We start from the raw sequence: 27796 nt of genomic DNA, 5'->3' as shown, positions 1-27796 counted from the left end.
CTTGAAGACAATCAAATTGTACGGAATAAAGATTGGTGTGTAATTTCAAAGAAAAGATACGAATCGTATCTCCAGTTCCGTTAACCGGTTAGTATTTCTTGGATCATACCTTGATTTATTTAGATATTTAAGTTTAGATCTGATACATAATGAACAGGAAATCGATTAAAACAAAAATTCAGTATTAATTAAACATTGCATGTTAAGAATATCTTGGATTTAGAGTGTTAACAAACTTGATAGATGCTATAACTCATAAAAGGAATAACTTTATAGTTAAGAAACGAATGAAATGGTTAAGTTAATTAATTATTTTATAAAATTATGTAAATATGATACCTGTATGTTAAACATATACCAAATGGAAGATATAACTTTTTCTCATTATAAATAATCATAACATTAAAAATATGAATTTTAGTCAGAATAAGATGTTTGGATCAATTTTGCAAGATGTATGTCTGTTTGATGATTCTTAATTAAACTTTAGAATAAACTTATTTAACTATAAAAAATATGAACTCCAAATAATAAGTATTATGCAATGCAGTGTACAAAATGGTTCTATGGTTTGTTCAACTGATGGAAGATCCTAAAGAGCTTTCGTTGGTATGTGTACTTTCAGTTTCTAAATTGATCAAATATAAGGTTATAACAATATGATTTAATTAAATATGTTACTTTGTACCTAAGACAACCTGTATAATGTAGATGGTACCTGTTGCATTTGTTAAAAAAAAAATGGGGCAATGACTGGCAACATATGAACATAGAGGTTCGTCATGAAGACGGTAGACATTGGATGGTAAGACTTAGACACATGGATGATCTACCAGTATTAACAGATGGTTGGAGGGCTGTTGTTAATAATCTTCATTTGTTAAGAAACACATGGCTATTATTTAGAAGCATCGGAGAAAAAGTGTTGGAGGTTTTTCCTTTCATAAACAATGTTCATGGTGAATCATACATAACAAAGAACAACTACACAAAACTCGGTCTTACGGTAAGCATAATGTTTGATAGTAAATACATTGTGAACATTGTAGACAATTGAAATGTAATACATATTTAGTAATTATCATTATTAATAAGATTTAATAACTTGCAGGTAATTCCAGATGAATTTATTAACATGTTCTACAAAAACCACGAGCTAAACGGCAGTTACCAAGTATTTGCAGGAGGTAAGTACTGGGATCTAATGGCAGCTAAACTACATGTTACTTATGCTTTTACAGATGGATGGCCGAAACTGTGTGAAAGTTTGAACATATGTGATGGTGACACGCTGGTATTCGATAAGATTGGTAATGTGATATTTCATCTGAGAGCATTCAGGAATGGAATCGAAGTTGCATTGGGTATTCAAAAAGAAGCAGTAGAAAGCGATTTCTGTGAAATAATATCTCAATCAACATATCAACGAAATGCTTATTATGTAAGTATCTTCCAGTTTAAAAATAAAGGTTTAACAAATAGATTTGATTATTAATATTTATAAATTTTATTTACAGAAATTTGTTGATTCTGATAATGGAACGGATACAAGTGGAGATACGTTGATGAATCAGGTTAAAGACGTTGGAAGTGAAACTGAGAAGATGATGAATACAAGAAAAGGAGTTCAAGGTAGTGAGAAGGTAATAATCACTTAATATAAATAGAAACAACATTCAATATGATTAGTATGTATTTGATTTACAAATTCATATGTTTAAAATATGTACTAAATAGATTGAAAAGAAATGCAAAAAGGTTGCACAACTTGTTGATACAAGATCAAAAAAGGGAAAGCAAAATGAAGAAAAATCAGAAGTTGTCAAACCAGATGTTTCAATCTGTCGTAGATCATCAAAAAAAAAGAGAGGTAACAATTGATTTAATTAGTGATTGCTATAGAACCAAATTTATAATTACTTATTGGAAATATTATTTATTATTGATATTAACCTTCAAATGTTGTTAACTACTATAATAAGGTATCTAAAGTTGGAGATGAAAGCCAAACCATACAACATAGTGGAAAACGAAAGAAGCCTGAAATTGATGAAGAAAATTATGAGTTTACAAAAAAGGAGAAAATAGATTGGTATGATAAATTGTATAATTAGTCGTAGTTAAATAATGTATAAATTATAGTGTACATCTTAATAATAATATGAAATATTATTTATGTAGAGGCTTCCTGTTGAAGTGGCGAGGAGATCTGGTCTTACAAAGAAGCTCCATGCATTGAAGATTAAAACTCTGGATGGAACAATAATGGAGAACGAAGTGGAAACCGAAAAAAATGGGAAGGTACCGCGTTACAAAATGGTCAATTGGGGTAACTTTATGTCAGCAAATGGTTTGAAGAATGGTGATATTCTTCACTTCAACTTTGTTACCTCATCACAGGTGATGGAACTAACAAATGTGGATTGAATTTAAGGCATGTAGAAGGATGGTAATACATCTTTTTGTTGGTTTATTGGTGGTTAATAGTTATGGTTGTTTTGGATAGTTATATATTTTGATATGAACATGTTGTTGGTAGTTGGTTTTCTAAAACTTTAGTTATTATTTCAGTATATGTATGATGGGAAGTTTTTGAAACAATATATTATATACCAATACATATGAATGTTAACAATATTGTTTAATGATACTGATAGTTAGCATCATCATAAAGTTGATAGAGAGTATTTTGACCATTCTCAATTATCACCATCTAATCAAACACCTTTAAATTTGTGTCACTTAACTGTTGATCATGAAACCTATGTTAAAATACGTTAATGAAACCAAAAACTATAGCATAACAGAAAAAGTAACAAAATGACCTTATTGACGTACCATTTCTTCCAAAATCCGATTATACAAATATGGAATTGATTAGTTAACAATATTTTCGAAAATTAACATTTAGAAACTTCATCAACATTTTTGAATTAGATTTCGTTTCTTTTTCTTTTTGGTTTATTCTATTAGGCCCAACTAATTCTACTATATAAAGGATCAACATAGCATATTCAATTATAGGTTTCAAAACCATTTCATAATGGTTTATATTCCTTTCGATATCATACTGTTTGAAATTTTAATTAGGCTCTGTGGTAGAGACATTGAGCGGTACAAATGTGTATGCAAACAATGGAATGAAGGGCTATCATCATGGCCGTTTGAATGGTTACACGTCAACTATGGTAAACAATATGCGGTAATGTATTATACTTATCTTGTACTAACATTCAATATTTAAATTACTTTTTACAAAAATGTCTATTTTTTCTTAAAAATTAATTTCCGATTTATGGACGCAGGAAAGTTTCTGGGAGGATTGCCCAACGCTATATAGAATCATTTATGACGAGTACTTTCCTCCTCAATCAAAACGCCGAAAGTTAATGGAAAAAGATTATGACGCAATGGAATAAGATAAAATGATCGGAGAAAAGAAACATTAGTCTTTTGGAACATTTACCTTATGGCTTGTTTGTTCGTTATAATAAGTGTTTTCTATGATATGAATAATATTTCCAGTTTTAATTTTGGATGGATTAAATAATATCGTGATATGCAAACGAATGTTTTTTGATTGTTATAATTATTAATCTGTTATATAATAATATGTGTAAAATGAAATTTTAATTGTGGTTTTTCATAAAGAAAAAAACAAATCAATAATTAACAACATGAAAATAGGTTAGACATCTAATTTATATGTAAATGGATTTAATAATTTTTTGTATGGGCCTGGTCCAAAACAATGTCACATCTTTTCTGACCCATTACAATTCCCATGTTTTCTATGATATGAATAATATTTCCAGTTTTAATTTTGGATGGATTAAATAATATCGTGATATGCAAACGAATGTTTTTTGATTGTTATAATTATTAATCTGTTATATAATAATATGTGTAAAATGAAATTTTAATTGTGGTTTTTCATAAAGAAAAAAACAAATCAATAATTAACAACATGAAAATAGGTTATACATGTAATTTATATGTAAATGGATTTAATAATTTTTTGTATGGGCCTGGTCCAAAACAATGTCACATCTTTTCTGACCCATTACAATTCCCATATTTTACTTTTAAAAAATATACTTTCTATATATAATATATATAATAGATTTTGTCATATTGTTTACATACTTCCTTTTTCTGCCAGGAAAAATATAAAAATATTAACAATTTAAAAAAAATAAATTTAAATTTGATTGATTAACGATATAGGAAATAGATGAAAAAAATATAAACCAAAAATAATATTTTCTAAGAAAAATTTTTTATGCAACATTTTAATGTAACCCTATTAATTGGCGATATCAAAATATACTCACCAACATACAATGTCAAAATTTTTATTCAATATTTCAAACTTTGTTATAGTACCATACTACTATAATATTAATATACTATTAATTGATATTTTTTTATCAAACTTAACTACGAAAAAATTAAAATGTAACAACTGTAATCAAATTCTAAAATACTGTTAAGGAAAGTTGTCCATTATTGATTCATTCTCAATAATATTTAAAAAAAAAGGGTTGACTAATCATGTTAATATATGACAATTAAATATACAACCAATTAATTGTAAACGTTAAATATCATCAAAATTATAGAATTTTTTTGTTAATAAGGTTTTTACGTATCTCAATCAAGATAATGAAATATATTATTTTGTATATAATTCTTAAATACAGTAAAATGTAAAAAAAATTTTATGATGATTAGAGTAAGACAATATAATTAAATCATTAAATAAGATAAGTCTATTCAATTATAAAATAAAGTGCTATTTATAAAAATTAAATACTCATTGAGAACACATAAGAAAACAAAAACAATGATTTGAAAGAAAATACGACAATCAAATCAAATAAAAAACCATTCAAGGATTATCCCACATATAAAATCAAACAATTCAAAATCCATAATAAACGCAAAACCACGTGTTCAAACACAAACCATAATAAAAACCAAACACAAATATTGTTTATAAAAATGTAGGAAATTATTTCTCAGTCTTCGGAATCAATGTCTTAGAAAGACCAACAACTTCATCTTCGACAATCTCATCACTCATGCGGCGCTTTGTAGAAGAACAACGTAATGCATCATCTACTTCATAAACTTCACCTAGATTGCGTTTTACTTCACAAGAAGACGCCTTCTTACTGCTTCCATCTACATTGGAGATAGGCGTAACATTGTCACCGGTGAATGAAGCATCATCCTAAAAAAAAAACAATAAGAATAAATATTAAAATAAAATTTAAAGTAAAATAAAAATTTATTAAATTACCTTAGTAACCTCACAAGCATTAGACAGATTGGCGGACAACGGAACACCATACGATTCCGACTGCTCATGCTGCAATTCAAAATAAAAAATACAGTAAAGTAAAAGTGGTTATAATTATATACACCGAAGACGAAAAGAATATGAAAAAATAAGAATTACATAATTGCAAATTAGACCTGGTTAATGTTGAATTTGGAATAGAGAGCAGCAATAATATCATCATCGTTTGTTGCCATTGCAATACCGTAATTCTCGACTTGATATTCAATGTTATAGTCGCTAATATTTATGACAAACACATATTTCTTTCCAACCAACGTGTCAAATAACTCAGGATAGGGATTGGGTATCTCACCGGAATTAACAACCTATTATTTTAAAAAATTAATTGTTACTGAGTAAGAGTACAAAAATTAATAACATGGAAAATTACTTAGATTACCTGATCTTGGACAGCAAGTAAGTCTTTTGCAGATTTCTTAAATATTTTGAAAGCTTCATAATCAAACAGCGTTAATGAAACAGTACCAGATGAATCTTGGACCCTGATAGGTATCTTGAAACTATTATATTAAAATTAAAAACAAATGAAATTGTTAATATTAGATCATACCAAAGTAATTTCAGTTTAAAATTGTATAAAGAGATAACAAAATTTTCAAACCGCGGAATTGCATAAATGTCCACTCCTTGACATTCGTTGTTGGTGCAAACCAAACCCTTTGTTTCACCAGCATCACATGAACCGTCATCACCCTCTTTGGTTACAAATCTATCCTCGACACGTGATTTGCAGTGGTTACAACCATTGTAATACCAAAGCTTATCCGTACATATGGCCGTGACTGTGCCAATAACCAACACCTTCTTTTTCTAATAAAAATAATTAACAATATTAATCTTAAAATGAAAGTATAATACATACCAATATATAAAATAAGAATTGCAAAATAAAAAAAATATACCTCTAATACTGTTCCAAGTAAACCAATGAGCATGAAATCTCCTTTATTGAGGAACTCATCTTCCACCGTTGAAATAAGATAAGAACCACCATTGTCATTCGATGAGGAAGAAGATGAAACTTTGGCAACATACCTATACATAATTATAAGTTAATGAATAAAATTATAACTTAAACTAAATTAATATTGTTAGATTATTATTTCGGTATTACTACATATACCTCTCTCTGAAAGAAGAAATTTCTTCAATGTCAGCGTTATCAATAAAAAGCCTACTTAGATCAAAACTGTTGGCCACTCCACGCTTTCCTGAAATGAAAAAAGAACAAACAATTAAATCAATATTTACTGCATAAAACATATAAAATATATGTAAATATAATGCTAACTTATAACATACTAAAAAAATAATAAATTATGAGATGAAGATTTGAAATGTACCCTTGTAAAGATTTACTGTACCAAAGTGGCAAATGATAACAACATATTTCTCGCGTTTTTTGTCATTCATGTAATTAAACATGTCGACAGCAAAAGAATCCCACAACGTAACAGGACATTTTTGACCTCTAAAAATAACATAAAATTAAATAAATGAACCAAAACCAATTTAATACGAAGATAAAATTGTAAATCTTGTCTACAAAATCAAATACTAACTCAAGATCTTCAATTTTCAGATTCAGTCTTTTTCCTTTGCTGCCATCTTTCTTTGTTGTGTCTTCAATGTTGAAACACACTTCCACAAATCCAATGAAATCTAGACAACAAAATAAGTGGTTAAACAAACTTAATATATATCACAAACAAACTAAAAGAGGATGTAAGACACATACCAATAGCAGTATTAACTTCTACTTTATTCTGAACAACATCTTTTAGATTGACAAAATTAAATTTGTATTTCGGACCACACCAGTCAACTACTTTCTCAACAGAAGTGTAAAAATACAAAGATATTTTTTCATTCCTGTTGACCACTTTAGAAGATGACTTATTAGCAGCAAGAGAAGGTTTAGTAATCTGAATACATTCATCAAGCTGTAGGAACTCTTCGAATCTTTCTAACAACTTATGAAGGCAGCTAGCTTGTATCATATTGCCCTAAAAATTGAAACGACAAAATTAGATATATACATTTCATATAAAATTAGATTTTCTAGATTTAACCGAACAAAATTAGTAGAATATAAACTGTACCATTTCATCCATAAAGATCATATCCAGCCGATATGTTTCATTCTTATTCTGATTCATCATTTTCCTTGATGTGCTAACGATCTTCACTCTAATGGAATAGTTATTTGAATAACTATTTAAATCATTAAGCATAGTAACCTTTGCAACCTCCATTTCACAGCTGAAATATAAACATTAAAGAGTAAGTGCAAATAGAATTAGCATTATCAATAATGTAAAGTTAAAAAAAAAACTCTACACTTGGAATTTAATTTACCGAAACCAGGTTGAGAGCTAAGATTGAATGAAATGAGAAAAGTGATTTGCAATTGTTGACATAAATCGATTTATATAGGATGCCAATGATTAATGCAAATTTAGAAACGTTATTCATATTAAAGGAAGGTTTCATATTCAAAATAATTAAAAAAATAAAATAATTTTATTACCTTGATAAAAAAAATAACAGTTGTATATAGGTTTAGTTTGTACATGAAATCTATTGTTACTATTGTTATTGTTATGTTATTATTAGAAACTGATAAATTAATAGAAACGTTTAGCTAATTTATCGAAATTGCATTTAAAGGTTTCTATCTATGAATGTAATGATTATAAATAGTGCTAAATATCTAATGAATTTTAAATTGAAAATTTATTTTTAGAAGTATATTGAATCGCTAATACAACCTTCATTATTATTCAGTTATTATAAAATTTGTAAACGGTATCCATATTAAAGGAAGATTTCGTATTGGAAGTAAAAAAATAATATATTTTTATTACCGTGATAGACAAAATAACAGTTGTAGTTAGAGTGATTATGAAATCTAATGTTAATTTTAGAAAAGGATAAATTAAAACAAATCAGTACGTAATTTTTAAAATTATATTTTTAAAAGTATTTTGAATCGTAGTAATGGATGGAGCATTATTAGGCAGGTTTTAATTCTTTAAATTTGATGATTAGTCAACGTTATGTCGAAAAATTAAAAGACACACATTGTGCATAAAAATGTGTGACGTTATATTATATCTTCAAATCATCAGCCAAAACTTAATAACCAAACATGTTGTTCAAAATCATAGATAGGCAAAAGGTTTATATATCAAAAAAACTGTTCAAAACAAACCATCCAAACATGTTCGAACAACAAACTAAAAAGATACTAAAACATAAAATAAAGTTCCAAAAGAGTGGATAGTAAAACAATAAAACGAACTACTTCGAAACTTTCTTCAAAATCAACTTATCTTCATCAGGAGAGTATACAAAAGTGCATCTATGAGGTGCAATGATTCCATTAGGCTTTGTGAACTTGGTACGCCATGCATTCGCAACATATCTGAATCCTCCACCATGTACCTCTGGTCGAAAAGTAATAACAGTATCAACGCCAGCCAGATTTTGAACTGTCATCTTCCCAGATACATCAACACGAGCTAGACTTGCAACTTTGCTATTCAGTCGCTACAAAAAAAATTAGAAAAAAAAAATTAAAATACAAAAAAAAAATAAATTTTAAGAACAATAATCACCAAACAATTATTACAAAATATATAGTTAATAAAACTTACGAAATGACGTGGATGATACTCCCATTCAAATTCTAAAGGCTGATAATCGGGGTCCTTTTTGTCATCATCAGATTCAGAGGTAGAATCTTCAAAGTCATCATCATCGAAATCATCATCAACCGATAAATCACTGTCAGAACTACCACCAACAGATTCATCAGCATCAGATGGCTCAATTAAAACATCTACCTCCGGATCAAGTTCAGATTTTATATCATCATCACGATGAAAATCATCAACATTGTTTACCAACGGAGTTGAAGATGGAAATCCAGGATCAGAATTAAACTTTAAAGCAAGCCTAGGGATAACAACCTCATATCCATTCACATCAAACAATGTCAACTGAAAGTTGTAATCAAAGATATAGCGTAAAACAACCAGATTTTGAGTACGAACCCCTAGATGTTGCACAATGTTGTTCCAACCATTGGTAAAAAAGTAACATTTGCTATCAGAATCTTTCTCTACAGAAACATCTAAAGAGTCCCATGAATTTAGATGAACCTTCATTGGTCTTCTAAGTTTACCAACACCAATAGTGTTTTTAACAACAAACGTAGGAAGAAGCTAAAAAAAAAAAATATTAAAATTCATAGTGTAAATATAAAATAAAAAGTATACATTATGTACAAAAAATAAGGTTTTAAACATACCAGTGTATTAACACTTTGATCATTGAAAACATGACAGAACGACTCTATGTAATTCCTATTCGGCAAAGATGAGATGGATAGAAACAAAGAGATGCCTGGATCACATAGTGGATAAGGTGTTTCCTTGAAAAAAGGTGTGAGTATATAATTATACGGATTAACTTGCTTGAAAAGAAGTATACAACCATCAGATAAAGAAAGGTCACATACAACCTTTGACCATCCTTCTGTAAAGGCAAAGGTACCATTGTTCTTGGAGAAATTAACATTCCACACCTTTTCGTTGATACTCTTTATGACTACCATATTATCACCAACAGCAGAAGATAACCATATCTTTGAAAAATGAAGAGGAATAACCTTCAGAATACATAAAAATATAAATAAATGTTAAATAAATAAAATAAATATTAAAAAAATAACTGAACATCAACGAAGATGAGAGTACCAAAAAATCTCTGGTAAGTGCAGACATTGACTTGTAAAAAGACATTGTTGCGTTTGTAATGTTGATCCTGAAATAAGCACTATAACATTCATACCAAAAACATCTGATCACAATAAATATCCCTATATTATGTAAACATATTAAAAGTATGACCAATGTACCAAAAAAACCCTAAAAGTTAACCATACAAGATTCATAGAAACAGGAAAACTAAAAACCCTAAAATCATAAAAAACAAAAAATCATAATACAAAATAGAGCAAATTATCATTCGGATAAAAAACCCCTATTCTGAAAAAATAAATCGACAAACAGTAAGTCAAAAAATTTTCATTAAACTGAACAACCCTAAAACTACAACTTCAAAGAAAATAAGATCTGTAAAAGAAAACATATAGTTGGGATGAAATCAACAAAATATGATTAAAAGATGATATTAAAAAAAAAAAAAAACACTACTATGAAGAACATGAAGACCAAAAGATAAACATCATATACACTAAATGACTGTAAGTTGAGTACCTTCAAAAACTAAATCTGAATATGATCTAAAGATTGTATCGCCGTTTCAAGATTGGGATGGAAGAGAGTTGATATGAGAGTATCGATGGAAGATTGGACATAAAGGTTATTAGATTACCAAGATTTTTCTGACATATAAAGAAAATAGGGAGAGAAGTAATGATCAAAATCAGGTTGTGAAAAGAAATAAAGAAATATAAACGGTTTATATAGGATCCGAAAAATCGGGTACCAAATCCATGAATGAAGATCCGCGTGAACCATCTAGACCAAATTTCGTTTTCCCGCCAAAAGTAAAATCTAGATGCTCTAATTGACTGCCACATCAGCCCAAATCTTTATGTTTATTATATATAATAGATTACTCGATTTATTTATGTGTTATGCTCCTTATTTTCAATTTTAAAATTCAGCTTACTTAAAAATCTTTTAAATTCACTTACTAACTATATTTTATAATATATATTAATACTCAATTAATTTATGTATTATATAATTTTATCAGAGGCTATTCCAAATAAAAGAGTTGCAAATTTACGTAGATTTATTTTTAAATAAATAATATTAGCCGACTAATCTTTTATAATTTACATCCTAACAACAATAAATTAATTTCATCTCATATAGATGTATCGTGCTATAACATCAACACCGTCGAATAAGGAAAATAAAAATTCATGTAAAAGGTGAAGTCACCGCCACCCATGGCTTTATAGTCTAGTGGTATCTTGATGGTGGGATAAGGCTTTGGGATCAATAGGTCCTGGGTTCGATTCCCACAAGGGGGGTTTTCCCATATTTATTGGATTTCCTCCTGAATTGGTGTATAGGCATTATGCCTAGTGGAGATGGATATGATCGGGTGGTTCCGCTGGTGGCACGATGATACTCCAGTGGTCCGGCAGTGATCCAAATTTGCCGTTCAAAAAAAAAAGGTGAGGTCACCGCCAACGTAAGTTTTTCTTTTTAGAACAGCAATGGCATTAAAAGGGCAAAAGCCCACCAGCTAGATGCTGGAAACAAATACAGGAAAAAAGTGGGACTAACTCACTTGGTAGAGGCTCTTGCCTTTTAGTAGTAGGTCTTGGGTTTAATCCTAAAAAAAGGTAATTTATTTGTAAATATAGAAGTTTGGGAGAGTAACATTAGTCATTCATAAAAAAATACAGGAAAAGGACAGAACGGGACAAGAAAATGAAAAAATAAACAAACAAACTCAACCACATCCTCACGTAAGTTTATTGTATTTAAGATTGATACTTCATTTTTCAACATTTATGTACCCATTTTACAGAAATAAATAAAAATGTCGTATAGAGGCAGATCGATGGGCAACATAAAGGCATCTCAATGCTCACCCTTAAAGTTAGAATCTTAAGTTTTTTTTAACAAGACTATTGTTTTATTAGAAAAAAAAAATGAGGCACTCCTTCAAAACACACAATACACAACCTCAATCAATATTAAAAAAAGCTTAGGTTTACAAACTTATTTTATTTGGATTGTAAAAGACAACGTATAAATTGATTTTTTTCCAATTAAAGACAATATATTGTAATGAAATCATAGTCTCATCCACTCATAAGTACGGTGAAATTACAATACATAAAAAAAAAGGATAAAAATGATAAAAAAAAAACAAACAAAAAGGTTTAACCTGTATTAATGTAAAATCTAAGGGAAGAGGGTATGTTTAGTAAAAAGGGGGTGCATTTAACAACAACCTATAAATATATTAAACCCGTATGTATATGTATCAATATAATTCAGATTTTAGAAAACAATTTATGTTTTTTCTTTATTATTAATTTTCGATGCATGGATTTTTGGGTTATTTCAAGAGCAAAGTAACGTCACTAATGATGTAACAATCAAATTTAGAAACACAATTTATGAACCTATATTTATTCAGATAATCACATTCTATAAACTACACTATACCCTAACATATGTGGTGATTTAAGCGTCAATATGAGTTCCTTGGACAGATTGGAACACCCTTGAATCTTATACTTATAATGATACTAGGTTATTGCCCCGTGTAATACACGGGGTGAATCATAATTATAATGTGAATAAAAAAATATGTTCATAATATGATCAAGTATATATAATATAGAGTAATATGCATACCAAATACGCAATAAATTTGAAGTTTGTATAAACCAATAAAAACTATTGATAATGTAATATGTCTCATACTATTTGAAAGGTCTGAAAAGGAACTTCTAGACAGATAAAAGTAATGTAAATGAATAGACAAAAATTGAATCAATAAAACCAATTAACTACAGTTGAGAAAATACTATGTATAGTGTAATACTTTACATGTACAATTGAACCAATTAAACATATATATAAGTGAAAAAATAAAAATAAAGACATGAGACACCATACGACAACTAAGTAAATCTAAATTAAAAAAAAAGTTATGACATTCTGAACTAAGTAAATCTAAATTTAAAAAAAAAAGTTATGACATTCTGAATGTGAAGATACCTTTCACAGACCTCTACATCTTAGTTACAATTAGAAAAAAATATGTATGTTAAGAGTTTACCTTGTTTTAAAACACATATATCTAACTTATCTAAAAATACATGATGTTTTCTATGTGACATAGATAATATGCATATTACTTATTTGACATGGTAAATTTATCTAAAAAAACATGATGTTTTCAATGTGACATAGATAATATGCATAGCATTTGAAGAGTAAAAAAAACATACCTAGTAATTAGAATGAAGTGGAGTTTAATTCTAAATATTTGATGTAATATATTGAATATTGAATAATGATTTTTTATATTCTTGACAAAACTTTAATTATCACAAAAATCTAATTTGATTCTAGAAGGGAAAGTAAAACTTACGAAATTGATTAAATGGTTACAAATTTTATGGGTTTTTGTTTAATAATTTCAAATGAAAATTAAATCCATAAATTATAGATTAGATTTAAAACACATTTTAGACTTTAAATTTACAATCAAAATAAAATTCTAATATAATATTTAAATTTTTTTAATTTAAAATTTAAAATTTAAAATTTATCAATAAATTATTGATGCCCTCATTGAATGACGTGTCCCAAATCAGGTTTCTTTTATTATATAGTATAGAAGATATAAAGTTCTTAAAAAATTTTAAACTTTTGATATTAATCAACTATATCACGTAATATCCTATAAACACTAAATAAATACCTTATATTTTTTAATATAAAGTTTTTTAAAAATTCATTTTTGACTTTAATCAACTATTACGTAATATTTGTTTAACTTAATACTTGATTTTAGATATGACGTATGATATTAGTTTTCAATATGTATTTAAAAATACAATATTTTTTAATTTAAAATTTAAAATTTATTAATAAATTATTGATGCCCTCATTGAATGACATGTGTCCCAAATCAGGTTTCTTTTATTATATAGTATAGATGTAAAAATCATTTTAAACCTCTTATTATTTTTTTTTACTAGATAAAAATTAAAATATATAATTATTAACAAAAATTACATCTATTTCAGAAAGGTAAATTATAAATTGTTTAAAACTAAATTTAGAAAAAAGAAAAAAAATAAAGAAAAGTCAACAAAGATATGCAATGATGCATGTTTAGTAATTCCAGATCTTAAAAAATAAAATTAATTATTTATTATACACGGGTTTTTTAAAGATACGACGTTTTTAGTATTTAGTATACAAAATTACATTTATTTAATCTGTGTACACATGATTTTCAAATATATAACTTTTTTATTATTTGATATATAAAATTACATCTATTTTACCCGTACAAGATTTTTCTTTTATTATATAGTAAGTATAGATAAATATAGATATAGATATAGATATAGATGCTCGCAAAACTCTTGATCCATTATTTTGATCATAAATTCTCGATATATCAAGTTTTTATTATATTTTCTGTTACATTCGAGTAAATATCTAACTACATGATGTGTGTATATAATATTCATGCTCACAAGACTCTTGATCCATTATTTTGATTATAAAATTTTTGATATATTAAGGTTCTATATTTTTTTGTTACATTCGAATAAATCTATTTATATGGTGTCTATATAATATTCATCCTCACATGGACCATTTTCATTAATTAAAAGTTACAACTGTGGATTTGTATTAATTTAGATTAAATATTAAAAAGCTTGCAATAATAAGAATTTGTATTAATTTAGATTAATTATTATTATTATTATTATTATTAGTATATTATTAATAATTTTAATCAATTAAATAAGAGAATGACAAGTGTCCCAAAACAGTTTTCTTTTATTATATAGTATAGATTTAATGAAAGATCTACGAATCATCTAATACTTTTGATAGAACCTTAAACATACACTCTCTTGCTTTACACATGGCCTCTAATGGTTCATTCTTTATCATTGTTAACCCTTTAGCTTCATTTAAATCAACCAACTTTTCACGAACCCTTTCCCAATCAAAACACTGAATCAATGAACCCAAAGCCATACCAACCACTCTATTAGCTAGACCGGCTCCAAGCCCTTGCTTCCTTCCAATCCCAAAAGGCATATAATTATACCCTTTATCAACTGATCTTTCAAACCTTTCTGGTCTGAAACTTGTAGGGCCATCCCACACCTTTGGGTCCCTATGGATAGCCCATGTGTTCACTAATAACATTGTTCCACATGGTATATTGTAGCCTCCAATGGTGCACTCATTAGAAGACTCATGTGGCACGAAGAGTGGCCATGGAGGATATAATCTGAGCGTCTCGTTGACTATATTTTGTAGGTATTTTAGCTTATGAAGATCACTTTCTTGTATTAAGTGGTCTTGTCCAACATTTTTATCGACCTCGATTTGAGCTTTTTGAAGAACAAGTGGATGGTTCAAGAGAAGCGACATTGCCCATTCAATCGTCGCTGCAGAATTATCCGTACCAACAAGTAACAATGTCTGCATCAGTCAAGAACAACCAATTTTAAGTATGCCTATAAAAGAATCGAACATTTAGAGAACCAATAACCGTTTAGAGGACGATCGTTAATTTAAAAAAAAAACAAAGGAACATGAACCATTTTTTTTGTTAATTTAGTTAAACGGACGAACACAAACACATATCTCAACGTTCACATATGCTAGTGAACCTTCATGAATGTTCGTTCATTTAAATTTGTGTATGTTTGTTTGTTTGTTTATATTCGTTCATTATTGTTCTTTACTTTACGTTTGTTTAATTTCATTAGTTTACGTTCGTTTATATATCCATTTTAGAATTTTTAGACCCGTTGCATTTTTTTTAGTTTTATGAAATCAAATTATCATCAATCGATTTAGTCTATATGTGAATTTTTTAGCTTAACAAATTTATGTTCACAATTACTTTTGATCGGTGTTCGTTCATTTATTTCGCTTATATATTCATTCATCTTTTTTCAGCTATGTCCACTCATTCATGTTCTTTATGTTGATGCTATTATCGAACGACCATAAACGAACACGAACAAATAATAAACTCTAAGAAGCTTAGTTTGTGTTCTTTCGATTCGTTTACAGGCCAAATTTTAAGCAAGTATGTAAAATTTAGTCTTCACGAAAAATGAACAAAAACTATACATACCAACATAATGCCCTTGAGTATCTGATCAGAATATTTTTCAGGCAGTGATTCTTGTAAAGAAAGCATGGCGTCAATCATTTTCTTGTTAGAAACACCATCTTTCTTCCTGAATTCATCTAACAAATCTTTTGAAAATGCATCATTTTTTGCCTTTAATCTCAGTAATGTCTTCTTCATACCATCAATATCAATCCACTGCATGAATGGCAAAAATTCTTTTGGATACGACACATGCCGAGCTTTAGCGAATTCAGTAATCATCTGACGGAAGTTCAGAGCCTCCGTCAACTCGTCGATTTCTGGACCAAAGTGCCTTTTCCCTGAAACAATTCTCATGATAATGCTAAATGACATATCTTGCAACCGTGGCCTCAACTCCACCCTTGTGAAATTATTATGCAGAATTCCCAGCAATAGAGTCTTGATCAATGAGCGGCTTTCATCTAGCCGGACATTTGTATACGTGTTGAGTCGTGTAATCGAGAAGAGTTCGATGGTGGTGATATGGCGGAGTTTGCGCCAATAAGGGTCATAATGGGTTGTAATCATGGAGGTGTAGTCGTGTTTCATGTGCTTTTCTATGGTAGCACATGGTTGGTATTCGAAAACGTCGATTTGTGTAAAGCATTCTTCGACAATGGATGATGAGGATAGAACAAGAACCGGGCAGGAACCTAACCGAAGGATGAAAGCGTGGCCGTATTTTAAACTAAGTGCCTGCAAAACTCGGTGTAATGGATCATGGATTAGATGCAGATGACCGATTATGGGGAAAGAAAAAGGGGCTGGAGGAAGGTTTTTGTTATTTTTGTGATCTTGAAGAAGGAATTTGGAAAGAAGAAACAGGAACAGCAAGGAAAATAGGGGAAGGAAGAAATAAAACAGGCGTTGATCCATCGAACAAGGAAGCTAATGGTAACAATGACCATTTATTAGTGGGCAATGAGATAATAAGCTTGAAAAAAGGTTGCATTATTATTTATTTAGTGTGGGAAAATTCACGCTTTTAAAACAACATTAGTATTATATGTAGCTACTAAGGTGAGGCAGTCGTATTATAGGTGTGATCCGATCTTTCAGAGTAATGTAAATTATCAGTCTTTGTGACCCAACTAAGACGTGAAAATAAACATCTTTCGGTATATAGTATTTAATGTCATCTTTTAGGAGAGGGACTAGTACATGGTACCAAATGTAAACATATATCATGATTTTGTTTTGGTCTTTTATCTATGACACCTTTATTGTATATTTAATGTGTCGTGTGTGTTTGTATGTGTGTACTCTGTACTAATATCACATTAAATGTCCATGTACTTTTTACCTAGCACCCATGTTTTCTTATATTTACATAGTAGTAGAGCATTATGATAATGCCTCTCTTTCGGACATGATTCGACATGGAACATCCTAGTCAACATAGGACATTATGAGATGTGAAGTTTAAAAATGGTATAGTGGTATAATACCCCATAATGCCTCATTCAATCAATACCCAATTATTTATTTTTAATTTCTTTTCTTTTTTTTTTAGAAAGTTAAAACAAATAATATTTCATCAAATAAAAAATGTATTAACATTAACTAAAATAATAAAAAAAAAATATATAAACAATACATGCAAAAGTACAAAAAAACATACGAATAGTTAAAATAAATAAAGCTCTAAAGTCCGTATTTGTCAAGGATTTGTTGTCAACGCATTTGTGCTAGGATCAAAACGTCTCATTGGAGGTGATCGATTGGTTTAGACAAATACTCGATGTCTCTCTTCATTTGCCTCACTTCTTGGATCGTGGCAAACTTTTTGTTTTCCGCATTTATTTCTTTCAACGTTCCTAAACGCCTATGCCCAAGGACTAGTATATCTTGAAGTCATCGTTTTATTTCCTCGAAATCTTCTTTCATTTCGGCACCCGCCGAAGACAACTCTGTAATTCCCCCTTTTCCCACTTCTTCTACCGGGAGGTCAATGCAAATCCATTTCCTCCTCCTGGCTAACCTCATTGATAAGATTGTTAAAAACGACGTTTCGAGCATCGAAAGTTGGCGTTTCCGGATCAACCAAAGAGGAGGTTTCGAACCATTTCGCCTTGTGCCTACTACTAGACATCATGGTTGGTATGTTAGTTGTAACACCCCAATCGCATAACACGCGGCGGAAATATCGGGGAGTCACGTTACAAGTTGCTCACCACAACTGGTACTAAATTGTTTCATTATTGTTAACATTGTTTTGCAAAACATAGAATACATGTAATCGTCTTTTGTTTAAAGAAGTCTAAGGCGCGGATGTAATCCTACGCGTTGCATGCTTAAATAATCGGAAACCTGAAACATATGTGAAAATGAAAGTCAGCAATAAAGCTGGCGAGTACATAGGTTTTGTTAGCCAAATAAATGGTAAAAGATTTGGTATTGCAATACTTTGACAACTACGAGAGTTGTCAATTGAAAATGAAATCTTGAAGCCAAAGAATGGCAAAAGGTTTAGTATTGCAATACATTAGCTTGATTGTGAAAACTTGTGACAAATAGTTTTGTATATGGCAATATGATTATTACTAGGTAATTTTTATGCCATTGAAAATTGTACTTTTTAATCACATTGAAATCGTCATAAAACTTGTTATTAGGAATCCAATCAAGCAGTAATAATAACAATATTCAAATCTGTCATAACTTGTGTGAGTATCATTAAAATCAAGTCAATGACTTACAATAATACTTTAGATATCCTTCTAAGAATCAAGTCATGTGGAAGATTCTACAAGGATTTGGATACTCGAACATCAAATCAATTGAACACATAAATCCTAAAATGATTCGGATAACGCTACAAGAGTAATACAATATGAACACTTATATATATGAAGTACCAGCGGCGTATCCACCATGTTCTTATGGTATTACACTCGTTTCGTTATCTAAATCACAACTAACCACATAAACACATAAATCGTCAACTTGTCATCAACTTGTAAACACGCATTAAAGTACACAATGAATCCAAACAAGGACTTCAATTGTACTTTAAACATCCCACCAGTAGCTAACTATGAAGATAGATAGATACTACAAGGATTTGGTTTGGTTAACAATCGGTGGTATATCAGACTATACTTTGGTAAACAATGTCACATGAATAACATATCAAACTATGCTTTGGTAAACAATATCACATGAATAGCATATCGAACTATGCTTTGGTAAACAATATCATATGAATAACATATCAAACTATGCTTTGGTAAACAATGTCATATGAATAGCATATTAAACTATGCATTGGTAAACAATATCACATTGGTAGCATATCAAACTATGCTTTGGTAGTATATCAAAATATACTTTGGTTTGTGATTTGGTAGTATATCAAACTATACTTTGGTTTTGGTCACAAAAATCCTAAGTCCTAATGGTGATTCGGGATAACGCCACAAAGGGTAATACAATAAGCACACTTATACATAGGAAGTACCAGCGGCGTATCCACCATGTCCTTATTGTATTACTTTAATTTCGTTATCTAAATCACCACCAAATCTCCACACATAAACAATAACCATCGACTTGTAAAGTACTTCTTAAAAATCTCACGATGAAGATAGAAAGATCTAAGTCTGTACTTCAAATATCCTATAAGAATCTAACTAAGAAGATAAATAGATCCTATAAGGATTTGGATAATCGTCGTGTTTGCATAATTGGAATAATACACATAAAAGCACTTAGTAAACACATATATGCCATACATTTGAAAATAAATCGGTTACACATATGAATCACCCCAAAACATTTGAAAAACGTAAAAGAGGGGACTATGATACATTTGAAAAAAAATATCTAACTAGTTACTGTGTTGTTTCATCTTCCTGTATGTCACACCCCTATTTTACCACGTGTCACCGGTGGGCCCGGTGGGGGTTCCGTGACGTAGTTGATATCGTCATAGTCAAACAATACAAAATATAAATGCACAGCGGAAGCAAAAGATAGATTTATTTCAACCAAATAAAATTGTAATATCAAGTATCACAAACAGTTGAAATAGATCCACAAGCGGATCAAAACAAAGAGGAAACTTTTATTCAACAGACTTCATGCATCCTAAGCTTGCGAGACTTTTATTGATGCTAAGGAGTGGCCAGCCTATTACGCGTAGTACCTGCACTTAGCCTTTTTGGAAAATACGTCAGTTTACACTGGTAAATACAATTTAACTGACTCATTTTGAAAAGGTTTAAAATTGATTTGAATGCCCGCGGCACAAAACTTTTTATAACTTGGGATAATTATTTGCTTATAATCTTGTAAAAGAATTACATGTTTGTTATGCGTTCAATTTCTGGGTCGTCTGGGTTAAAGATTAATAGACACACCACTTAGTATAGTTCTGCCGCGAGACTTCTCTTGTACCAACGATTATACTTTATTGATTTGAATGCACTACGGGTGTACGCCTACACCCGTGTGCTAAGGTCGTGGCCATTCTTTGAATGATGCCAAGGATATCCGGGACATGGTCATTAAACCCCCAAAGGCGTTAAACAAACAAAACAACATTTTCAAACGGGTCATTTTGACAACACTTAACCACCGACCGGTTAAGGTCAATTACCCGACCAAGCGGTATTTTATATACCGTACCCCAAGCCCGTATAAGGGAAAATAAGTTAAATGTATTTACCTGAGCTAAATATAAATTTATTCCCAGCCGTATCAAATCAACAAGTACAGATAGCTTTTACTGGGCTCCTATGTCTGAAATGAAGGTTTTTAATAACCTATTAGAATCCTAACGGGTCTTTTAATTTAGCCTAAGCTTAGACAGGTTAGTTTTAAATGAAGATTACGGTTTAAACGCACGATAAGGCGAAGACCGTTTTAGAATATGGTTTTGACCCGACAAGCTTGCATACTTGTTTAATATGGGTAACTTAATCACATTCTGGATTATGAGACAGAAATGATATGGTTTGACCCGTTTCGGCTAAAATGGGTAAACTAGTTACATAAGCCGATCCGAACGCGTAAGTGCGTAACGAGTAACCATAAGAGTCATTTACAAGTTTCCTAAGTTAATATGCCTTAAGCATGTTGTGATATCAGTAAGATACCTTCCATTATGCCCCAAATGGTTTTTGTAACATTTGTGCTTATAATCATTGTGAACAGTTCAATTATCAATAAAACAATGTTATTTTATCCCAATGTTAGTGCACTACATCTGTTGATTTCGTCTAGGTTGTCTAGGATCAGGTCTTATATTGTATTGTATAGCTTAGGGCACGAAATACGAGAAAATGCGAGTGTGAATGATGTTTGTGGCTTAGGTTCGCTTTTAGGGACAATTCATAGTGGTTCGCTTATGTGGACTTGTGAGGTCCGCTTTTATGAACATATGTCACATAAGCGGACCAGAAACCCTATAAATAGGTCACATTAGCGAGTCATTTGAGAGAGTTGATGATTTCCGCACCGAAGCTCTGCCGGTGTGACGTTTGAGCTGTAATTCGTGTCAAATCAATAAAACAAGCAGTTAGGAAGAAGAACAAGCTATTTCTACTTGTGTTTCTTATTATTCCGCATCTGAAACGCAAGAGACAACTTCTGAACGACTCGTATAGGTCAGCACGCGATCCTACAAGTGGTATCAGAGCCTAGGAGGAGGTTCTCTGCAGAATATAGCTGATTTTCGACGTTTTTTCTTACTTCTACACCTTTTTTTCTTATTTCGGGAAGTTTTCACGGTCAGAATCGGTTCAAAAGTTCACAGATTGTGTATTATCATACAAAGACAAACCCTTGAAAGTTTCAGGCCAAAATACAGCTTAAAAATGGGTCAAATCATGTTTGTTGTGAGATCCGCTCGTACATACACCTGATAGATCCGCTTATCTGGTCTTAGTTGGTTCGCTCATCTGAACAATTTTGTGTCTGGTCCGCTCCAAAAGAAGTTTTAGGTCCGCTTTTTAGACAGTTGAAAGGTCCGCTTCAAGGTGCTGTCTGGTTCGCTTTTAAGTACATTTTGAGACTTGGTTTGCTCCAAAGTCACATTAGATCCGCTCGAAAGACAATTTTTCTGGTTCGCTAATAAAACAACACCAGGTCCGCTTTTACGTGCATCTGGGTTCGCTCTTCAGTCAAAGTTTCAAGTAGATCCGCTCCAAAGTGCAGTGAGATTCGCTTTTGTGAATATTTTGTGGTTCACTTTTGTGTTCAGTCTGGTTCGCTTATAGGTCACCTGTCTTGAAAAACGTGCTAAGTCAATGTGGATTCTGAGTTCTACAACGCGTTTGCATCATCGACTACTCCAGCCGCAATTGCTCAAGCAATGAACTTAGAAAACGAGACGGGAACAACTCAAAAGCCCCCTAGATTGATGAGCATTGAGGAGTATTATGGGTGGAAGGATCGGTTTGAAAATTGGGTTCAGGCAAATCATCTAAGATCTTGGGAATGCATATTGAAGAAGTATACTTTGCCTCGAACAGATTTGCAAGTTATTAAAGAGATATCCAAATTCACTGATCAAGAACGAGCGATGTATAGAGCCGAGAAAATGATGATCAGTTTGTTGCAGCAGGCAATTAAAGAAGATATATTCATTCTGTTACAGCACGACAAAACTGCTAAGTCAATATGGGATGCTCTTAGGGTCAACTTCGAGGGAAGTGAGAACATGATCAAAAGCAAGAAAGCTCTACTAAAGAAAGAGTTTGATTTGTTTAGTAGTTTGCCGGGAGAGGATACTAAAAAGTTGATTGAGAGATATTGTCAGTTAGTGCGATCACTGTCAATGTTAGGTGTTGAAAAAGGTCGTGAAGAGTGGGTGGATAAGTTGGCTGACGCGTTACCTCAAAAGGAGTGGGGAACGTATTTGATGATACTGAAGAATACTGGTATGTATGACGGGCTGACTATCTCACAGTTTATTGAGAAAATTGAAAGTCAGGATCTTGAACAGCAGAAGATCGCGAGGATGAATAGTCCAAGTGGTCAACAGGATGTGAAGATGTACTACAGGGGTAGTATTCCAGCCACTGAGTCCGAGAGAAGTCCGAAAATTCAAACTGCTTTCAGTGCTGGTGATTCATCTGAGAAAGCTGATCAGGGTTCAAACAAGAGTAGCAGCGGGTTTTCATTGTCACACCCCGAAATTATCAGAGCATTGGCGTGACTGGACTGGTATCTTCATTGCACAGCGGAAGCACAATCTAAGTCTTTTAGAAAATGAACGCCACTAAGTACTCGACTCTTCATGGTTCTCCTATTCCAACCGTGCCTTGCCTTAAAATGCAACCTGAGAAAGAAACATGCGAAAAGTCAACATAAAGTTGAGCGAGTTCATAGTTTGTTTGTAAAAGATTTGAAGTAAATCTTTTTGAATAACCGATTTTGTTGTAATGTTGAATGTTTAAATATTTGAATGAAAACATGGTATGTAACTTGCAAAATGTATGAATGTTTGAATGTAACTTGTAAAATGTATCTGTAACTGTGTACTATGATTGGTTGAATGTATCTTTTAGAATGTATCTGTAACTGAGTACTATGATTGTTTGAATGTATCCTTTAGTATGTATCTGTAACTGAGTACTATGAATGTTTGAGATCGCTAGTGGTTTGCAAGGCCACTAACATGTGTCACGACATAGGAAGCCACCAAACCTAGGCATTTTTGTCAACTTTGACTGAGACACAGAAGCACTCATTGGTAGAAGTAGGCCAAGAGTGGGGATGCCTGAAACCCATTAGATCTAACCTTTTGTTCCGCGGTCTGAATGTATACGTTGATTAATGGTGCTTATGGTACCCTATTCGAGACAGGATCTAGAATGTTTCACTTGAATGTTTTTGTACTCCATCATACCATAACACATGCATTGTAAGCTCTTGTATTTGTATTTTCCCGTAGTTTAGAAAACTAGAATTTGTGTGTATGCATATTTCGAAAAATACGTTCGTTTGAAAAAAATCGGCATAAGACATAAGCTTTTCGTAACCCATTTGTGTCTGTTAAAACTTGCTTGTAAAATGGTTTAAATATATGTAATCCTTGTATGCTTTGTAAAAAGTGCATGTCTTTCCACCCCGAAAACATTTTGAAAAATGTAAAATCGTAAAAAGGTGGGGTTATGAACTCACCTGAATATTCCTATGCAAAGCTAGCTAAATACGACTTCGCGATGTCGTTTCCAGGACGTGACTCGCTATCGTGCATTCTACAATATCCCTAACACGGAATATCTAATAAGTTTCGAATAATGTGGTAACTAATCTACGTGTTACCGAGCTCTACCGAATCGTTGATCGAACGATTTGGCGGTAAATAGTTAACTTAATGAAAATGACTAAGTTAAATTGCCGCGAGAAGTCGTTTGAGTATGTAGGAATATTCGTATGAAAGTATTATATAATAAACTTGTATTATATATATTGCGTCTTGTATATTTTTTTGCCAAAATATATGTATATGCCGTTTCGGCGTTCGTAATAAATATAAAATATTATATTTATTTTGCGATAGTATCATCGAGTAGTTCGAAATTTGAAATAAATATAAAACTATATTTATTTTTTTAAAAACAAATCCACGTTGTACGATGTTTGAAATATATAGATAAGTTATATCTATTTTATAAAAGAATCGTTGTTTTTGTTTGATGTTTGAAATAAATATATAAAACATATTTATTTTATAAAGAATTGCCGTTTTCGTATGTTTGTAAAGTGTCGTCGAAAATATTATACACTTGTATATAAAGTGTCTTTATATTAAAAACGTGTTTCGTTTTACGGATTTTCTAGAAAAACGGGCAGAGTTTCCTCTGTTTTTGGACGATCCCGACATCTAAAGTGTCGATTTATTTTCAAAATTCAATAACAATTTAACCATAATGTATAAACTTTTCGTCAAGTGCCCCAAAAACGACATTAAATCACTAAATGCATTCGGTTCGAGCTCGTTTCACGAAATTAATATAACTTATAATTAGCGTAAATAATTATTTGCGTCACAAAATTTCCTTACCAAAACTCTCGCGTCGTTAGCTGAAACGGTTGACTGGGTTGACCGAGTCAACTGAGTTGACTCGGTTTGACCGTGTTGACTGAGTTGGCTCGGGTTTGACTGAGTCGAATCGGACTCGAAATCTGACCCGAACACTGAACCAAGCAGAATCTGATGTCGTTGACCATCACCAACCGAGCCTTGACCATTTTTTACCAGCTTTGACCCAAGCCACTAACCAGTTGACCGTGCCCGACCCGAACCTGCTGAACCATACTCGTACCCATTGAACCGGTTGAATCAAAACTCCAACCAAATCAGACAGCATAAGGACAGAACCAACCCGCACTTGAACTGAACCATCACAAGCTCCACCACCGTCACCGGCGCCGGTTCATCTGATCGGTGTCACTGTAGCCGTCAACCGCCATCAATACCAAAGCCCACGATTTCTGGTCTAGATTCGTGTAATAAAGAAAAGATGTGAGTTCGCCTGAAATATATTCACTCACCGGAGATACCACCATAATCGTCTGTTACCGTCGGCCGGCACCGCCTCTCTCTGATCGAGCCACCACCCGACACCGTCCCTATGCCATCGCCGCCCTTACTCCAGCTCCTTTCCTTTCTCCCTGCAGCTCCGATATCTCTCTGTCTCGTGCGTCTTGTCGCCGGCCAACATCAAGGAGCTTGTGGTGTTGCTGTCGGAAGGGGGGGGGCTGGGTGGATGTCATCAGTCGGAGATCAACCAGACCCGGAGCCGGAGTCCGACTTGGGTCTTGTGTGTGCGTCGGATTAAAAACCGAGAGGGAGATGAGAGGTGAGTTGTGATATTGGCTTTGGGTTGTCTGTGCATATCATCGAAAGAGAAGGGGAGGGTGTAGAAGGTTATGGTCTGATGTCTAATTTGTGGGTGTATTTAACATGCAGGCAAAGAGACTAAGGGTTTCTAGTAGAGAAGAATGACTCCTCTATGTGTTTGTATTGTCTGCAATTGAAGGATAAGGGAGGGGTATGGGTCTTTTATACACAATTAGTTGGGTAATGACTAATGTGACTCGGTTTCGTTCCATGGTTAGAGATCTAAAGAGATCTTATGCAAATCTTAAATAGATTTTTACAAGTCTTAAATAGATTCTATAAATCTTATGTGGATCTCATAAATCTTGTGTAGATTTTGACAAGATTTGGGCAAGATTTTGTAAATCTTATGTATTATGCACGGGTTTAGGCTTGTGGGTTTTTGGCTTGGGCCCAGAGCCCACAAGCCCATCTCACGTGTGAGTGGCCCGTAATTCCTACGAGACCTGATATCGCGATCCATACTCCATAAGCATAAATATTCGTGTAACATCCATTTTTGTCGGTGTCGTCAGTATTTCGTACGGTATCAGTCCGTTGTCGCGTAATATTCAGCATATTTTCTGTCGATCACCACACGCGCACTGTATAGCTGAACAAACGTTTCTGGGCACTCCAAGGGCCTGTTTAAGTTAATTAGCGTCATAAGCACTATTTATTACCGCGTTAATCGCCAGTTAATTACGTAATTAAGGGTGTAAATTACCGGTTGTCACATTCTCCCCCTGTTAATAAAATTTCGTCCTCGAAATTTAGACTACGTTAACTCCTTAGAGTCACGTTATGTGTAAGTAAATACGAATAATACCAAAGTGAACGATCATGAATTCGAATCAAGAGCTATTCGAATGATGTGAATTCAAGGACGTATCACAAGATACAAATGAATTCTAGAGATGATTGCATTCAATAAATGAATTTAGATTTCAACAAGCTCAAATGTAATAGTTTGTATGAAACGCTTGATCATGATCAGCCCAAGCTGCAAGTTCTACCGACGCCACAAGGTGTCGTAGTGAATGAAACAATTCAAATATAGCGGTGACCGAACAAGTATCACCTGTGTTTTGCATAAACACTCAATCATGATTAGCCCAAGCTACAAGTTTATACTGACACCACAAGGTGTCGAAATCAACAAACGACTTAATGGAGTCGTAGACCGAACAAATCTACTACGACTCAGAACAATGAAACGCTTGTTAAAACGAATTCGAATATGATGTTTTCAATACATCATATGGTGTCTTGAATTGAATATGTGAACGAACAAGTTCAAACAATTGAATTTGGTTTCGGCGCAAGCCGACAATACATGTATCGACAAGGAAACTTTCGGCATGGTCACAACGAAATACCATGTATGCAATTTGAAAAAGAAAGGAATTTTCAAGAAAATGTGTTGACTTGATAACAAGGAAGCCAACAATTTCAATAACGCGGGTCATTCGAATCACGAATCAAAAATTAGATTTAGCGAAATAATATTTGAACTTTGAGGAAACGCTTATTCGAAACGAAACCACATGCGTAACAAATGATGCATGCGTATCATATGAATTTTCAAGACTATACTGACGGAAATGATTGTGATGCAATGACCATTAAGAGGAGTAGAGATACGAAAATCTACTCAGTAA

General features: G+C 32.0%; 4 protein-coding genes across 5 annotated transcripts; all 4 read right to left on the bottom strand.

Annotated features, from left to right (window-relative positions):
• Nucleotides 1-4830: 4830 nt before the first annotated feature.
• LOC118481321 lies at nt 4831-5584 on the bottom strand. The gene is made up of 3 exons (XM_035976747.1): nt 5482-5584; nt 5306-5374; nt 4831-5236 (listed from the first exon to the last, which is right to left on the bottom strand). The coding sequence occupies exons 1-3, from the start codon at nt 5539-5541 to the stop codon at nt 5015-5017; spliced, it is 351 nt and encodes a 116-aa protein (XP_035832640.1). The 5' UTR covers nt 5542-5584; the 3' UTR covers nt 4831-5014.
• Nucleotides 5585-5738: 154 nt separating this feature from the next.
• Nucleotides 5739-7630, bottom strand: LOC118481058 (replication protein A 70 kDa DNA-binding subunit E-like). Its single transcript, XM_035976153.1, has 8 exons — nt 7471-7630; nt 7107-7374; nt 6931-7030; nt 6712-6839; nt 6492-6579; nt 6271-6403; nt 5970-6178; nt 5739-5868 (listed from the first exon to the last, which is right to left on the bottom strand). The coding sequence occupies exons 1-8, from the start codon at nt 7621-7623 to the stop codon at nt 5739-5741; spliced, it is 1209 nt and encodes a 402-aa protein (XP_035832046.1). The 5' UTR covers nt 7624-7630.
• Nucleotides 7631-8620: 990 nt separating this feature from the next.
• Nucleotides 8621-11010, bottom strand: LOC118481320. 2 transcript variants are annotated; one of them, XM_035976746.1, is made up of 6 exons: nt 10886-11010; nt 10654-10781; nt 10132-10198; nt 9684-10043; nt 9028-9597; nt 8621-8920 (listed from the first exon to the last, which is right to left on the bottom strand). In XM_035976746.1, exons 3-6 carry the CDS (start codon nt 10174-10176, stop codon nt 8672-8674), a joined length of 1224 nt encoding a protein of 407 aa, XP_035832639.1. In that variant the 5' UTR covers nt 10177-10198; nt 10654-10781; nt 10886-11010; the 3' UTR covers nt 8621-8671. The 2 variants fall into 2 exon arrangements, with proteins under 2 accessions (XP_035832639.1, XP_035832638.1); XM_035976745.1 differs by lacking the exon at nt 10886-11010 and having other exon boundaries at nt 10654-10817.
• A 3970-nt stretch (nt 11011-14980) lies between these two features.
• On the bottom strand, nt 14981-17375 carry LOC110871178 (cytochrome P450 81Q32). The gene is made up of 2 exons (XM_022120090.2): nt 16280-17375; nt 14981-15615 (listed from the first exon to the last, which is right to left on the bottom strand). The coding sequence occupies exons 1-2, from the start codon at nt 17174-17176 to the stop codon at nt 14989-14991; spliced, it is 1524 nt and encodes a 507-aa protein (XP_021975782.1). The 5' UTR covers nt 17177-17375; the 3' UTR covers nt 14981-14988.
• Between the last annotated feature and the right edge of the window lie 10421 nt (nt 17376-27796).

The sequence above is a fragment of the Helianthus annuus genome, chromosome 8 (genome assembly GCF_002127325.2).
Source record: "Helianthus annuus cultivar XRQ/B chromosome 8, HanXRQr2.0-SUNRISE, whole genome shotgun sequence".
Classification (NCBI taxonomy): domain Eukaryota; kingdom Viridiplantae; phylum Streptophyta; class Magnoliopsida; order Asterales; family Asteraceae; genus Helianthus; species Helianthus annuus.
The sequence above is the reverse complement of the archived record's forward strand: the minus strand, read 5'-3'. Positions and strand labels throughout refer to the sequence as shown.

Bases quoted from the DNA above. Each gene is read 5' to 3' on its own strand.
- LOC118481321 (XM_035976747.1), bottom strand. From the start codon at position 5,541: ATGGCAACAAACGATGATGATATTATTGCTGCTCTCTATTCCAAATTC. The intron at 5,375-5,481 runs GTCTAATTTGCA...TTTGAATTGCAG, and splicing joins CCAAATTCAACATTAACCAG to CATGAGCAGTCGGAATCGTA. The intron at 5,237-5,305 runs GTAATTTAATAA...TTTTTTTTTTAG, and splicing joins ATGCTTGTGAGGTTACTAAG to GATGATGCTTCATTCACCGG.
- LOC118481058 (XM_035976153.1), bottom strand. From the start codon at position 7,623: ATGGAGGTTGCAAAGGTTACTATGCTTAATGATTTAAATAGTTATTCA. The intron at 6,840-6,930 runs GTTAGTATTTGA...TGTTATTTTTAG, and splicing joins CTGAAAATTGAAGATCTTGA to AGGTCAAAAATGTCCTGTTA. The intron at 6,179-6,270 runs GTATATTTTTTT...TATTTTTATTAG, and splicing joins TACTTGGAACAGTATTAGAG to AAAAAGAAGGTGTTGGTTAT.
- LOC118481320 (XM_035976746.1), bottom strand. From the start codon at position 10,176: ATGTCTTTTTACAAGTCAATGTCTGCACTTACCAGAGATTTTTTG. The intron at 9,598-9,683 runs GTATGTTTAAAA...TTTTTTTTTTAG, and splicing joins ATCAAAGTGTTAATACACTG to CTTCTTCCTACGTTTGTTGT. The intron at 8,921-9,027 runs GTAAGTTTTATT...TTTTTTTTGTAG, and splicing joins AGTATCATCCACGTCATTTC to CGACTGAATAGCAAAGTTGC.
- LOC110871178 (XM_022120090.2), bottom strand. From the start codon at position 17,176: ATGGATCAACGCCTGTTTTATTTCTTCCTTCCCCTATTTTCCTTGCTG. The intron at 15,616-16,279 runs GTATGTATAGTT...TGACTGATGCAG, and splicing joins TACTCAAGGGCATTATGTTG to ACATTGTTACTTGTTGGTAC.